The 15,004-nt window shown below is 41.7% G+C and overlaps 2 protein-coding genes across 5 annotated transcripts in view; both read right to left on the reverse strand.

Moving 5' to 3' along the window:
- Positions 1-360: 360 nt before the first annotated feature.
- On the reverse strand, positions 361-7,516 carry S1PR1 (sphingosine-1-phosphate receptor 1). 3 transcript variants are annotated; one of them, XM_077182146.1, is made up of 2 exons: positions 7,262-7,516; positions 361-3,159 (listed from the first exon to the last, which is right to left on the reverse strand). In XM_077182146.1, exon 2 carries the CDS (start codon positions 3,024-3,026, stop codon positions 1,887-1,889), a length of 1,140 nt encoding a protein of 379 aa, XP_077038261.1. In that variant the 5' UTR covers positions 3,027-3,159; positions 7,262-7,516; the 3' UTR covers positions 361-1,886. The 3 variants fall into 3 exon arrangements, with proteins under 3 accessions (XP_077038261.1, XP_054494633.1, XP_054494634.1); XM_054638658.2 differs by lacking the exon at positions 7,262-7,516 and adding an exon at positions 4,365-6,137; XM_054638659.2 differs by lacking the exon at positions 7,262-7,516 and adding an exon at positions 4,404-4,816.
- A 993-nt stretch (positions 7,517-8,509) lies between these two features.
- LOC129124014 (putative oxidoreductase YtbE) overlaps positions 8,510-15,004 on the reverse strand; it is a 45,870-nt gene continuing 39,375 nt past the window's right edge. For both annotated transcript variants that reach the window (XM_077182156.1, XM_054638712.2), the window contains 2 exons: positions 13,666-13,767; positions 8,510-8,780 (listed from right to left, as the gene is read on the reverse strand). In XM_077182156.1, coding sequence (XP_077038271.1) covers positions 13,672-13,767 — 96 coding nt within the window. In that variant the 3' untranslated portion in view covers positions 8,510-8,780; positions 13,666-13,671. The remainder of the gene's footprint in view (positions 8,781-13,665; positions 13,768-15,004) is intronic.

Below are 15,004 nucleotides of genomic sequence, written 5' to 3' on the forward strand. Positions count from 1 at the left end.
ATGAATTATATTGGTGATACAAGTGAATTACTTTTCTACTCTAGGCAGTCATGGTAAAACTAGAAACCGTCTGGTTTTCCTTCTGTTTGTACTTCATTGGCTGTTAGAGGAGAATTGCTCTTGTAGAGATTCTTCTAGTGGCATTTCAGCCATACAGCACATGCTGACAAGAAAGTTATAGTTTAAAATTAGTTTAGTATTTTACATGATCCTGTGACATTACACGTTATGTCCCCACAGAATGGACTTAATCCCAGCATGTACTAAAATGGAGGAATTCTTTCACTAACTTCTGTGGAAACCACACATGGCATGAAACCACCACAATAGTACAAAACTGCTAGTAATCTGATAATAGACTCATTTAAAAAATCAGTTTATTAATGTTTAGAAGTCAATAAAGCTATGTGCAAATTGAACAATAAAAGTCAGAAACATTTTAAATACTATTTTTTAAACCAGAAAAAAAACCCCAAACAGTTTAATTGCACTGGAAATTTTACTACAAAGGCAATACATTTTCTTTATAAAATACCAGTCCTAGGAGTTGCTGATGACTGTAGATAAGTCAATTGCTCTCAGCTATCCCAGATATACCACATTTGTTATAGTAAAACTCTAGGCGCATGAAGACTCCTGTATCTTATTTACATTGGACACATTCAACCCCATTAGCACAGGTTAGAAAAATAGAGAAGTAAAAATGATGCTGTAAAACAAATACATTCAATTTAACAACAGGTACTTCTTCCATTAAAAAATACAGATATCTTTGCTGAAATTATGAACATTAATAAAATGTGTCAAAATGTATTGCATTTTGTTATGGAAGTGCATTTATCTATAGTCATTTCACTTCAACTTTCTTTTTATTTTTTCTGAAACCTGACGTACTCTTTTCTGATTTTCCAACTGAACCTTACTTTTGGAAAGACTGTGAAACTGACACTGAAATTCCCCTTCAGTTTTTAGCTCTTCTTACTTAGGCAAAAATCCCACTGTTGTCAATAGTATTTTTTACTATTTTGTAGGTGTTCAAGTCATCTTGAAGAGAAATGATATTTAGTTCATTCTTGCGTTTTTCGTGATAATGCAGTTTAATGCTATAGAATAAAAAGGCAATCAAAATATGGGGCCAAATGCCCTTCTGAGCTACTCCATTAAGTCTGACGCAGCCAATGGAATTGTACAGGCGAAAGTAACTGCAGAATCTAGCTCGTGGTCTTCAAATGTAATACAGACTGACAGCAAAAATTCACAGCTATGATCTTGCTAAGTAAAACCCCAAGAGCTTTGGACTCTGCAAACAAACCCTTATGACTTAACTAAAAGCTCTGCAAAATTATGCCAATTATGGTTGTATGTGGTCTAAGTTATATTTGTGTGATCTCCTTCCATGTTATGTACTAAACAAACACACTTCTTACCAACGATACCAGAGCCACCACTAAATTCAGTACAGAAAGATCTTTGTGTCAGTGGTTTGCTGTGAAGAGAAAAAACTTCACATTCTTCTCACAGGGGAAAAAAAAAAAAAGATTCATTCTCCCTTTCCCTCCTCCCCCTCTCTCTTTCTCTCACACACACCAGGCATCATTTCACCAAGGCATCAGTCTTTCAGAGTTACTAAGGAGATTTCAGGATATGAATGTGCCTGACAATCCTGAGCTGCCTCAGCGCAAAGACAAAACATGCTCCAGGGAAAAAGATTTTCAAGCCAGAACAGTGTGTCCCATTTCTTGAACTCCAGCCTCGCAAGTGCACCATTTGCCTCATTAGAACTAATGCTACTTGCTCACTCAGCCCAACGCTGCTGCTGTGAGCAGGAGGCGTCCCAGCTCCCTGATTTCAGAGGAAGACTCTGAAATACACCCCCATGGTTACTCCTAAGAAGATGAGGTAACATTGCCCGAAGACATGATGGTTTCAGGATGGTCACCGTCCTCCTTCTGTGGGTGTGAGGAGTTGTCAGACTTACTCCGGCTGAACTCCATGCCCCCAATGATTGGCCGTTTGAATTTGGTCCCAGAATCTGCTGGGGGACATGTGCAGCAGCACAAAATCTTGATGAAAGCCCTCCGCATCTCTTTGTTTGTCAAGGTGTAGATGATAGGGTTCGTGGCTGAATTGAGCACGGCCAGTACTAAGAAATACTCTGCTTTATAGAGGATTGGGCAGGTCTTCACTTTGCACCCCACATCCAGTAAAAGGAGGATGAACAGAGGAGCCCAGCAGGCAATGAAGACACTCAGGACTATGATCACTGTCTTGAGCAAGGCTAGTGACTTTTCTGAGCTCCTGGTAGCTTTGGTAATGTTTTTCCGAAATGTCAGCCTGCGGCTCCTAGTCCTCACCATGGAGTAGATCCTGCAGTAGAGGACCACAATAGATAACAAAAGGCCAGTGAAAACGGTTGTGCAAAAGAGAATATAGTGCTTGTGGTAGAGAGGCAGCACGGTGGAGCAGTTGGACAAGAGGTTCTTGCAGTTCCAGCCCATGATCGGGAGCCCCCCGAGGATGGCGGAGATGACCCAGCACGCACTGATCAGCAAGAAGGAGCGGAAGCTGTTGCTGCCATTGTGGAGTTTCATCTTCAGCATGGTGATGTATCTCTCAATGGCAATGGCCAACAAGCTGAACACAGAAGCTGACAAGGCAACAAACATGGTGCCTTCTCTTACAAACCACTGGTTGGGGGTCAGGCTGTAGGTTTTGTGTCCAGATAGAAGGAGGTTGGCAGTGTAAGCCACACCAGCCAGCAAGTCTGAAAGAGCTAAGTTCCCAATGAAATAGTACATGGGTCTGTGAAACTTCTTGGTTTTCCAGATGGTAAGCAAGACAAAAATGTTCTCTAAGATTATAAAGCAGCAAATGATGATAAAAACCACCGACGTCACTTTAATTCCAGTGTCCACACTCTCATTTAGCTTTCCCGTGTAATTATAATGCTCTTTGATGACATAGTTGACATCGGTGTTGGTGGGGTTGCTGGTGACCTTCTGCGGGGCAGTGGTGCCGGAGTTCATGGTGCCTGGCTGGGGACTGCTCCCCCAGCGGCCACCGGATGGTGACGCCGACCGCAAACCCGGTGGCTGCCCCGGCAGCTCCTTGGCCCCACAGCCTGCCCGGCACTGCTGCACGGCCTCAAAAACTGCAGACCTGAGAACAAGAGGCACAAAACCCAGACTTTAAAGAAGGAAGACAAATAGTGTAGCAAATGCTAAAGGGTTTAAAATAATCTGCTGTTTTAACTGTGCATCAGAGTCATAAATGTATTCACACATGAATCAGTTTCATTCAGCTGGTAAACTATGTTTAAAAGGTGGTTAGGCATATTCAATAGGTAAAGCTAATAAGACAAAAAAAGTTCTGGCATGTAGAACTGAACAAGTTGGAGTCAGCAAGGACTCTATTACTGGACTTCTTCCAACACAAAAGATCTCAAAGCTCCCCGGCAGTAAGTTCTAGCACTTTTTCTTCAGTGGGAAATGCAACAGCAGAGATTAAAAAGAGAAGGGCTTGCTTGATTAGATTTAACTCTAAATGTATGAAAGTCTGCAGAGAAATTACTTGACAGAAGACCTGTATTCTTCTCCATTAATAAAGTCTGAATACACTTTGGAAGGGGGTAGTTATGCAATTTACTGATGCCATCTCAAACAGTGGTAAATTCACTGATGTAAATATAAATAAGAGCTCATCTCAAAGCTGTAAACAGGTAAGGGGTGCCCTTGCTAAATACAAGTAAGAATATACTTTACAAAGCCCACAGCAGTAAAAAGTTTAGAAAAACATGGAATTAAGCTGGAGAGCAAACCCATTCCATGGGTCTGAAACAAAGAATGTCAAAAAAACCCTTGCATTTAAATAACTAGTATTACAAGCTTTTGAAATTGGCATAATTAAGGAATACGCATACAGAGGAAGCCCCCTTTATACATAAAGGTTTTGTAGTGGACATTTAAAAAGAATTAAACACATAATATCACGCAAGGAAAGAAGAACAAGCAGATTTGGTAAATTACAGCCTAAGCGGTGCAAGGCAGTGTGTTCGGCTCCCTACACCATTCCCGGGCTCCCGTCTGCACCGCTCCCGGGCATAAAACTCCCACCGCTCCTGTCCCGCACGGCTCCTGTCTCGCACGGCTCCGGGGCTCAGACCCGCACCGCTCCGGTCCCGCTTCGGTCTCCAGCGCGCGTGGCTCCCGTCCCGCACCGCCTCCACTGGCCGCGGCACGCAGCCGGGCACGCCGGCGTCCAGGTAGCCTCTCCCCCACCCCTCCTATTTTGTTTTGTGGCCCCGGGGGTCGCGCCGAGCGGGGACCGCAGCGCTGGGACTGCCGTGCGGTGTCCCCGAGCCTTACTTCGCTGAAGCGCGGAGTGCGCGGCTCCCCGAGCCTTACCTCGCTGAAGCGCGGCGCGGAGCCCAGACCGGCCCCGCACATCTTGCGAGCCCGCGGAACAACTCCGGTGGGCGGGCTGGGGGGCTCGGTCGTTTTAATGTTTCTGCTGCTGCTGCCCAACCCTTTTCCGACTCCGTCTTCTCCGTGCACGCCCACCCCGGCCCTGCCCCGTCCCGCCCGCCGGGGCGTGAGCAGCGGCGGGCTGGCACGGACCCCGTGGGGCAGCAGCGGGGCACACGAAGGCGTGAGGCGAAGAACTCCCCCGCGGGACCCCCTCGCCCTGCCGGCCGGGGGACGCAGGGCTCCGGCCTCCCTGACCTGGGAGCCGCCTCTCGGCACCGGGCGCACCCGGCATTCCGGGGAAGGAGGTGCTGGCACGGCCCGGCCGGCTCCGAGCACGGCTCCTGCGCCTGGCGGGGCGCCGGGGGCAGCTTCGCGCCCCGAGTAGGCCCAGAAAGGCCATGGCCAAAGGCAGCATCCCGTATGCTACCTCAGCTGTCCCTCTTCGAGGACTGTGTAAGTCATGTTTAAGGAAACACCTGGAAGAAGCTCTTCCATTTTCTCACTACAACCAAGGTGTGTTTTTGCCGTGGCAGGCCCGGTGGCTGCTACCCGCACTCCTGGCCTGCAGAGTGACTCACCAGCGGCTCCCTCCGGAATTGGTCTTGGTGTTTCCACATGAAAAAACCCCAAACAAACAAACAAACAAACAAACTCAAAAAACCCAACCCAAAACCCAAAAACTAAAAAAACCCCAAAACTCTGTGTGTTCAGAGGATGTTGTAAAACAACTGTTTGAAAGTATGAAGAAAAGTTTTTTTTATGCATTTTTTCAGAAACAAAATTGGCAAGGGCAACTACTTAACACTCTTTAAAAAGAATATATTGTATATTCTTTTTAAAAGAAAAACCACTTTTGGTGTATGTGAAATGCCAGCTCTGGTATTCTACCGTTGCACTTGCTGCAGAAATATTCCTCTTCCTTCCTTGCTCTGCTCTTGTTAACTCCAAATTGAAATGTAAAAGAATATCACAGTAGGCCAAAGCACAATATAGTGGTTCTTTCAGTTTAAAGCATTTTGCCCATCAATTAGCTGTAGCAGTTGTTATAGGGAAGCAGCTTTCCTCTGTAAGACAGTACAAGTATTCTACCCTCAGGAAGAGGGTCCCTCTCTTATTTATGCTAATAGTCACGCTTCAATTGCTTCACCTCTCCCAGAATGACTCAGATAAATTACACTGGCAAACAGACATTTACTCTTCTACCACAAAGCTAGAAACTTGAAGATATTTATCCTCCTGAGAGCCTGGAGGAAAATGCAGCCGTTAAGTCACAACTGTCAGAAAAGGCACATGAGATAAATCATGCTTGAGGTTAACATATGTATCCCCTGCAACTGCCCAACATACCCCAGATATTTCAAGCTTTCCCCCTTATTATCTAATACATAGAAAATACTAAATAAATGTGCATTCATTAGGCATTTTCTTCTAGGAAATAATTCTCACATCATTTTAAGTAAGAGGAACATATTAAAGGAACATGCTTTAATTAAAGGACAGAATGATTCAGGGTTTCATTAGTCAGATGTGCAGGCTTTCATGTCCAGGCTATTGGTTACCAGCTGAGAGGATACCAGCTCAGAGATGTGACATCCAGCAAATTGTCAGAGGTTGTGTAGAATCACAGAACCATAGACTGGTTTGGGTTGGAATGGACCTTAAAGATCACCCAGTTCCTATTCCATTGCCATGGGCAGGAATAGGAACTTGGTGATCTTTAAGGTCCATAAAAGATCAACCTTTCACTAGGCCAGGATGCTCAAAGCCCCATCCAACCTAGCCTGGAACACTTCCAGGGATGGGCACATCCACCCTTTCTTTGGGCAACCTGTTCCAGGGCCTCACCACCCTCACAGCAAAGACATTCTTATCAATATTGAAACTAAGCCCACAGTCTTTCAGTTTGAAGCCATTCCATGTTCTTGTAAAAAGTCCCTTTCCAGCTTTCCTGTAAGGCTTCCTTTATATGCTTAAGCACCACAAGAAAGTAATCCCAGAGCCTTCTTTTCTCCAGACTGAACAAACCCAGCTCAGCCTTTCCTCATAAGAGGTGCTCCAGCCCCTTATCATTATTTGCATCTTTCCTCTGGACATGCTCTGACCATGTCTGGTCCATGTCTTTCCTGTGCTGAGAACCCCAGAGCTGGACACAGCACTGCAGGTGGGGTCTGGCCAGAGCAGAGCAGAGCAGAGGGGCAGAATCCCCTTCCTTGAGCTGTTGCCCACACTCCTTATGGGGCAGCCTAGGATACAATTGGCTTTCTGGGCTGCAAGCTTGCATTGCAGCCTCTTATCCACCAGCACCCCCAAGTCCTTCACCTCTGCCTCTCTCAGCCTAAAGTGATACAAGGAGTTGCCCCAATCCAGGTGCTGCACTGGACAAAATATGCAGGCAATAAGCAATTTCAGTTCCATTCCGAAAGGTGGGTACTTGTATCATAAAAAGCATCATTACACTTAGACAACCACACACATTTACAGCCTTCTTGACATTTTGGCAGTGAGGAAACTGAAATACAGCTTCACTCTTCACAGGCAAAGGGAGTCAGATCAGCTGGATTTGCACTGAAGGCTGTCTAAACCCTCAGAAAAGATAGGTTTACATGGCTCAACTGCACAGGTTCTAACCTGCTCACAAGGGCCAAAACACAAACACAGGACTCAGGCTGGTCCAGCCAACTCTATCAAAACGGTAGTAGCTGGCAAGTATTTAGTAAGGGGGTTTACACCAGGGTTACACTCCAGCCTCACCCAGAGAACAAGCCACCAACAGAATGAGAACTCTTTCTCAGTACCTCTCCAACTGCCTCGTCCACTGATAAGGAAGCTTGCACTCCTACTACAGAAATCCAGTGTATACATGGCTCCTTTGAGAACTCTGGAGTTGCCTATGGTCAGAATAAGGAGAAAGAACAACACAGTGTTATTCATGCATTTCAGAAATAACCAGATTGCGGGTTTCTGTCAAATGCCAGCAGGAAGGCTGCACATATCAGGACACCAAACTGACACAAAACAGATGCCTCACCTGGCTAAACTGGTTAAAAAAAATGTTCTACAACATGTCTACTAGCATAAAGAGACAGACACATTTTTCACAGGGATCTGAGTATGTAAATGCTCTTACGCAGCTTTCAGGATGAGCAGAAACTCCCATTTTAGGGAATGTCATGAACAACAAACTAATACTGTGTGACAGCCAAAGTTCTTGTGGAACTTCCAGTGAGAGCTTAGTGTGGTAGGGATTGCAGAAACCTGGCTAGTCACAGAGCAATTTCCTTGCAGGAAAATGCTTTGATCTTGTCAGAAGAGAAGCTGTAAGCTGGGGTCCACCCAATGCCTGCATATCAAAAGACTGGTGGCCTCTGACACCACCAGACCGAACTCTCCTAGTGCAGCTGGACAACTCACAATTGCATCAGAGGAGTGTCTGAACACTATCCATCTTGAAAAGATAGTGACAATCCCTGTGAGAGAGATTAGCAAAGGATTTTTCTCCAACCCGTCATTCTTCTGCATTTTTCAAAAGTCTTTGTCCATATAAGCAAAAACTACTTTAATTCATCCTGATGCAACCTAGGTCACAGAGGGAGCCATTCCTCTCTGAAATGCTGGGTCATGACAGGAAATCTGTGAAACAGTACCAGAGTGCAGGATTGGTCACCAAGAAAATACCAAGAATGGCCTGCAGAATCCCCCAAAATTCTCATGACTAGAAGAAATAAAAAAGTTGGATTCATTATTCTGCTGCAATCCTTGCACAAATATTCCATATTTTGAATCACTTGTCAAGATTTACATGCATTGTAGCATGCTCTTACGTGCCTTCAAGTAATTGATACTTTTCAAAATCTGTAAGGAAAAAAATATGCCTAATTAATGTGTTCAGATGGGTTCAAATGACACCTTAAATGAAGTAATGCAGGCAGAAGAAAATTATAATATTGTGAGAGAACCCATACTGGGAGACTATACCAGAAAGTTCTAAGAGAGCAGAGAAGACACTGAAAGTATTTCTGTATCTGTAAGAAAGCTACAAAGACTAAATTAAATTATTTTATTAATTTGTTACATAAGAGTAACTACAAACCATTTATACTGATTCTCCAGTATACTGAGTACCTAAGAGAACAATTCAGATTTATTGTTCAGTTTAAAATTAATCAATGTTCCAGTTAAATCGCTTTTCCAGTTTAGAACAATCTGGTTTTAAATTATTCTTTCCACAGGGAATAGGTTAGATAAATTAATTTTCTGTTGATATTCAGTTTTCAAAAATTTCATATCTTCTTTCCTCAGATTAGAATCAAAAACCTGGTTTGGGGGAAAAAAAAGTAATGAGAACATTGCAAAGATTAAAGCACACATATTTTTTCAGTATTAGTATTCTATAACTTAATAATAGATGGTCTGGTTTTAAGTTCTTGACATTGATAAATAATATTAATTAAATGGCCTCTTTTGTTTAAAAAGGCAACCGTAAAAAGTTTACTATATTCATTTTTGTGAGAATCTGCACTATATTTTTAGTCCACTAAGCTGAATATATTATTAGGAAAAGCTCAAGTCTGAAGGGAAAGAGTTGAAGAGGTTGAGAAATTGGCATGCAATAGTTTGCATGGATATCATTGTACCCAAAAATTAACACACTTCAATATACAAAGCAATCATTAACATGATGATAAAACTGCTAATATACTCTTGAACTTCCTACTGGTAGTTCAACTACAGAATGTTTCTCAGAGGGCAGTGGGTGGCCAAGCCACGGTCAGGATCGGACACATTCCACCTGGGGACAGCGACAGCTCTGCTGCCATCGGTCCCTGCCGGGCTCCCTTGAGCCCCACCCACAGCGCCTACAGAGGGACACGCTGCGGCACCGGGAGCAGGGCACACACCTAACACCTTCTCTCTACATATCCTACTGGGGGCTGCAAAAAGTTAAAAAACTAGGTACAGAAAAAGTCTCCCACCACAGCATACAAAAAATTATCAGAAGGTTGGCTTATCTGTAATTTTTACCCAATGCACAATAGTGAGAGGTAAGCTTCAAAGCTTTGGGATGGATGTGGCAATGTGGAAAGAGTTAACTGCCTTGAATTCAATCAGCAGCAGCAAGAGCTACACCACCTTTACCCCCATTTTCAAAAGCATGGGTTAACCACAGAGGTGTGAATATTATGCAGTCGGCTTGGCTTAGTAGACCTATGAACTTACCAGTTCACAAATTATTTATATTCTTATAGAAATAGTTCCATATAGAAATAGAAATATTTCAATTATTTCTATTTCTTATTTTCTACATGTGCTACTCAGAAAATAATGACTTGGAAGTCATGTTGGGGGGACAGGTGTGATAGAAACACTTCTGCAGCCTGATTAAAAACAAATTCCTGAATATTCACGTTAAAAACCTATTTCCATTATTTTCCTAGGAAACATTCTCAGGTGCCTTCATCTCCAGTAATATAAGAGATGAAAACCAGAAAGAAACAAGAAAAATAGGAGAGGGAGCTACTCAGAGTCAGGCAGGAAGCTACTTGGCTGCACAGAAAATGGCCTCACCCTTTTCACTGACTTTTAGTTTATATTTTTCTTTTCCTTATTTGTTTCAAGAGTTTCCTTCCACTATGAGTCACAGAGCTCTTGCAAAGGCAGCTGACTGCATTTAGGTAGATAGCACTGATAAATTGCATCCTATTTCAAGTAATGGTTTATCTCAACAGAAAAGGAGCGTCCCAATCAGTCACTGCCATAAATGACATAATGATAGGGAAGAAAAAGTGCCTTCAGTTCTCTGGTGTATTCCCTGATCCTATTGGCAAGGTGATGGGTTACAAAGATGAAATGGATGCATTGATGCATCCTGAAAATGGTCACTGTAGAAAGGTGAACAAATTTTCTCTCTAGGGGAAGTTTGTTTTACAGAAATAAGAACAAGAGGAAGAATTTCAACTCTGGGGAAGAATATGCATATAATTCCAAGAATTCACTTGACGGATAAATTCTGAGTTTAAACCAAAGCAAAATCTTAAAAAATGGCCACCTTTAGGGTAACTGACCGAAGAAGAAATAAAAAACAGAAATAAACTTTCTGGTTTTGTATGTCCACCACTTTTATACCCTTTTGGTCCTCTGTGTTCTGCGTCTCTTACCATAAATTACTCCTCCCTGCTATTCCTAAATCTCATTAGTGTTCACTTGTCAATTTCTTATTAGTTGTCTCATTTCTTTGACCAGTGTTGGGAGTACTTTAGAAAGGTTCATTTAGATGAGGTGATGTGGACTTACTCTTTAGCAGCCTTTGCTTAAGAAGAAAATTATTACTGCCAGAGTAACCCCAATGTAGTTGTAGATAGGGGCACAAAATATGAATCCACCGAGTCTGTCTTTCCTTCTGCAACCTCACCAAAGGTAAAAGAGGACTTGCTCAAAGATTCTAAATTAACAAACATGATGTAAAACTTGTAAATACCACAGTCAAAGGAAGAGGCTTCAGTGATCTATCCCAAGGCCACAGGAGATAACAGGGTTTCAGTCTCTTTGGCAATTATAGCTCCTAACAGAAAACAATGGCTATTAGTGAGGCACGATGTGCAAAACTGCTCATCACACCTGGGAGAAAGATAGCTTGGTGAGCTGAGTCCTAGCACTTAAAACCTTGTGTCGTCTCAAATTACACCTCACTTAGTACATAGCTAAAATTAAACTCTTCTGTAGTTCTAAAGACACTAATTGGCAGCAATAGAAATTCTAGGAAAGACTACAAAATAACAATGAACAAAACCCCACCACAGAAAAAAGGCCTGAAACAACAATAATTTGCCCTGAATGTAATTAGAAAAGTATCAGATTAAAACTGTAACTTGCCACAGCTTAAGAAGAATGCTTTTTTAGTAATACTATTCCTGATTATTCCTCTCATTACTCACTGAACTGCTTAAGATACCATGATCAAGCCTGAGAAAATCGTGGCTTGCCTTCCTTGTAAAAGCAGGTGCAGACACCAAAACCATTGTAAAATCTCTTTGACAGAAGGAACACTAAAATATATTACTGAACTCACAGCCATTCTCACACTAGACTAAGGTCACCTATGTGAGGCATTGGGAAGAAAATCTGGTTTAATTCCAATTAGCTCAGAACAGGGAGGTGGTCAGTCAGAATCAAATGCAAAAACCCAGAAGTGATGTAATGAGCATGGAGCTCTAGCCATGCAGTCCGAATTGCCACTGTTCTGGTTACACTGGAGCTAGAATTTGCTAGCCTACATCAAGATTTGGTTCCTTTGACACACCATTTATGTTTGAAGCAGTATGTTGATGTGATGTCTGTTTCTTTAGAGACAACTAGAGGTGAAACTCCAACCTGTGTTTTGTAAATTCTTAGAAAGTCATCACTGCCAAAAGCCTTATTTAGGAAATAACAGGCACATGACTCACTTCTAGTCCTTGTTTCACTAATTCAGATACACTGTGAAGGAAGGAGTCCCTCAACAGCACAGTTCAAATTTTTTTCATACTGCTAAGGCATTGTTCTTTTCAAAAGCAGTATTAGCTGATAGCCACTGGTAGAAAGGTTTATTTCTGGACAAACTTTCCAACTTTTACTTAATCATTGCCACAGTTTTATGCAAAAGCTAAAAAAATGCCTAAAAATTACATTTATTTTATAAATGAGCCGTACTGTTTGGAACTATTGAACCCCTCATCACACAGCTGAGCCAGGCACAGAGCAGTTCTTAGACACCTAAAGTGGCATTCCCAGATACTGGAGCCCCCCAGACTTGAAACTAGAAAATGACCTTGCTCTGGAAATTGTGTATATTTCTCAGAACACCACACCCTGTGCAGATAATAGTGAGCAGCATTTCATACAATATCTTGTTTTTCACAGAAATTATTCTAGAGGCAAATCTAGACAAATTTTTTGTGGACAAATTTACCAGAAAAATCTAGACAATAATTCTGAGGAGTTGTTATCTAAAAGGTAAATTCGTCTGGATTTTAGCCAAGCTGTATAGAAGCTGTACACTTTGAGGACAAACAATGCAGGCTAGAATCTGTGATTGCTGTATGCCACTTCTTGATAAAAAGCTAAGGAGCTTTGTTTCACAATATGACTAAAGCAGAACAGCACTGGGAAAACTGCCTCAGGAAGTCCACACACAATATAAATCATAATCAGATTTTCCATACCTTTCTAGACACAGGAACTCCTAAAATATCAAACCAATGAGACTACAAGTTGAATATTAAGCCAATAGATTCTGCAGGCATATTTCTCAAAACAGATCTGTGAGGTACATTTATCCATATTCATCTCTCTACAGACATACCTGTCTTATAAGAAAATGTGAGGAACAGTATAGTCTCTTAATGAGATTTCCTGAACAAACCCAAAATGAAATCTAAACTAATTCTCAAAAAAAGCTCCAAAAAAACTCACCCCAATTTCCAGTAAGTAATAATAAAGATGTCTTTTTGGCTCTTGAAGATTGCTGCTCACCTCTTGACCCTGCAAATAGTTTATTTGTACCTGGACTTGGCTGGAAAGATTTCTGCTTTGGTTTATCTACAGGCTAGTAACTAATATGCATAGAACTCTCTGAGTCAATGCCATAGTAATGCTGTGATATGCATAATACTTTTTTGGTGATCCTCAGATATTATGTATTACAATGAAATTATATTTTTCATGGAGATTTGCAGGATATTGTACAACATAAATACTGTTATGATAATGGCATTAACTTCTTTTTCATCCACTTTTTTCTTCTTCATATATTGTGTCTCTCTAATAAAGTATTTGAAAAATTATTTCATACCCAACACCTATATGACGCACTAACAGGTAGCACTTTTGCCCTATATTTTTCAAGGCGTATCTCCTCATTTGAATTAAACAGCCTGATGCTCTTTAATATATAAAGGGATCTGTGGTATAAATAGGAGTCTTTGCATGGACTTCAATGGATTGAGGAACAGCATTTGAGATGGAAATCTAAAATCTCTTTGAGGGTTGTACAAAAGTGTTACCCTCAAAAATATCTTTTGTCTGTTGCCAATGTTAAGGATTTCAAATCAGTGATCACTATCAGCAGACATCACTATCTTGAGTAGATACTTACTGTAACCTTCTCTGAATTAAAATTACATGGTACTCACTGATCCCTGAGAAAGCAAAGAAAAGCTCAAACCTTGATTCACACAATAAAACTTGGATCCCAGGAAACATGTCTCCCATCATGCATTCCGTTCAGAATTTCAACATCATCTTCTGCTATTGTAAAATCAAACACCTGTGGGAATGCACATACAGTTCAGATCATGAGCACAGACAGAATCAACAACCTCACATATATTCTAGTATTTAACTGGTCAAGGTTCACTTTCATGTGAGGCCCAATTTTTATGTATTTTTCCTTCAGAAAATTCTTATATTTTGTCATAGAAAAATACTCCATCAAGCTGACAGGCTCCATTGGGTCCTTTGCTCCTTTAGTGACTCATGTTTATTTGCACACTATGTTAAGATGGTTTTGCAGCACTCTGGCCTCAGGCAAGGTTCCAAGACAAAGGTAGTATCATAGCTGTTTTTGACAGCACTCTCTATTGTCTCTGCCAGAGGTAGGTATAGGAATATCCTGACAGCAATCTCTTTGGGAGAATGAGCTCAGTATTTCACTTACATCCCAATGTTCAGTTTAGAGTGTTACAGTTCTCTTTCTCAGAACTTTACACAAAGAGAATTTTTACAAGGTATTAGGACATTCACAAAGCTAACAAGCCAAAGGCTGTGTCTGTCTTTTCTATGACTCTACTTTGACAAAATTTGCACAAATCAGCTAAATACAGAAAAAGTGCCACAGTGCCTCAGTACTAACTCAAACTGGAAAGCATTCACCTGTCTTCAAACACAGGTTCTTACAGCCACTGCCTTCTCCTGTGGCCACAGCTGCAATGTGAACGATGGTGTCAGTGCTTTCTTAGCAGGTGTCCTATTGAGACATTATCATCAGGCAGTTGCTTCTGTTCTCTTTGTCAGAGCTCTTCTGTGCTAAATAAAAAGATTCTGTGGAGCCTGAACTGTAGCCAAATGAGCTCCTCCCATCCTGCATTATCCAGCAACCACTGTTCTGGAATGATCCTTGTAGTCAAATCTCATTGCTCTTTCAAGAGCTTTTAAGCTTAAACCAGGGACCAGTCCCAGAACTAGAAACCCTATGTTTTATATACTGAGGGTTTAATGAGGACCAACTTGACCAGAAGTGGTAGAGACTCAGGCCAAGCCAGAAACATGAGGGAAAGAAAAAGAAGGGAGGTGTGATAAACAACAAAGACTGTGCCAGTTCTTTCCGCTCTCCACCTTAAGTGTTTTAAGTTTGGATTGTAACACATTCCCTGAGTTGTGTGAAATGAACTGGTGGTGCCATTGAGTAAACTCTGTAAAAAAATGAAATTAATCTGGATTTCAAATATTATTGGGGAAAACAAAAGTATAAGGAAGGATTTTCAAACTGGTTTTTTCTCTGATCT

This window comes from Agelaius phoeniceus, chromosome 8, assembly GCF_051311805.1.
Source record: "Agelaius phoeniceus isolate bAgePho1 chromosome 8, bAgePho1.hap1, whole genome shotgun sequence".
In the NCBI taxonomy this organism is placed as follows: domain Eukaryota; kingdom Metazoa; phylum Chordata; class Aves; order Passeriformes; family Icteridae; genus Agelaius; species Agelaius phoeniceus.

Excerpts from the sequence above, each read along its gene's own strand:
- S1PR1 (XM_077182146.1), bottom strand. The coding sequence starts at position 3,026 with ATGAACTCCGGCACCACTGCCCCGCAGAAGGTCACCAGCAACCCCACC.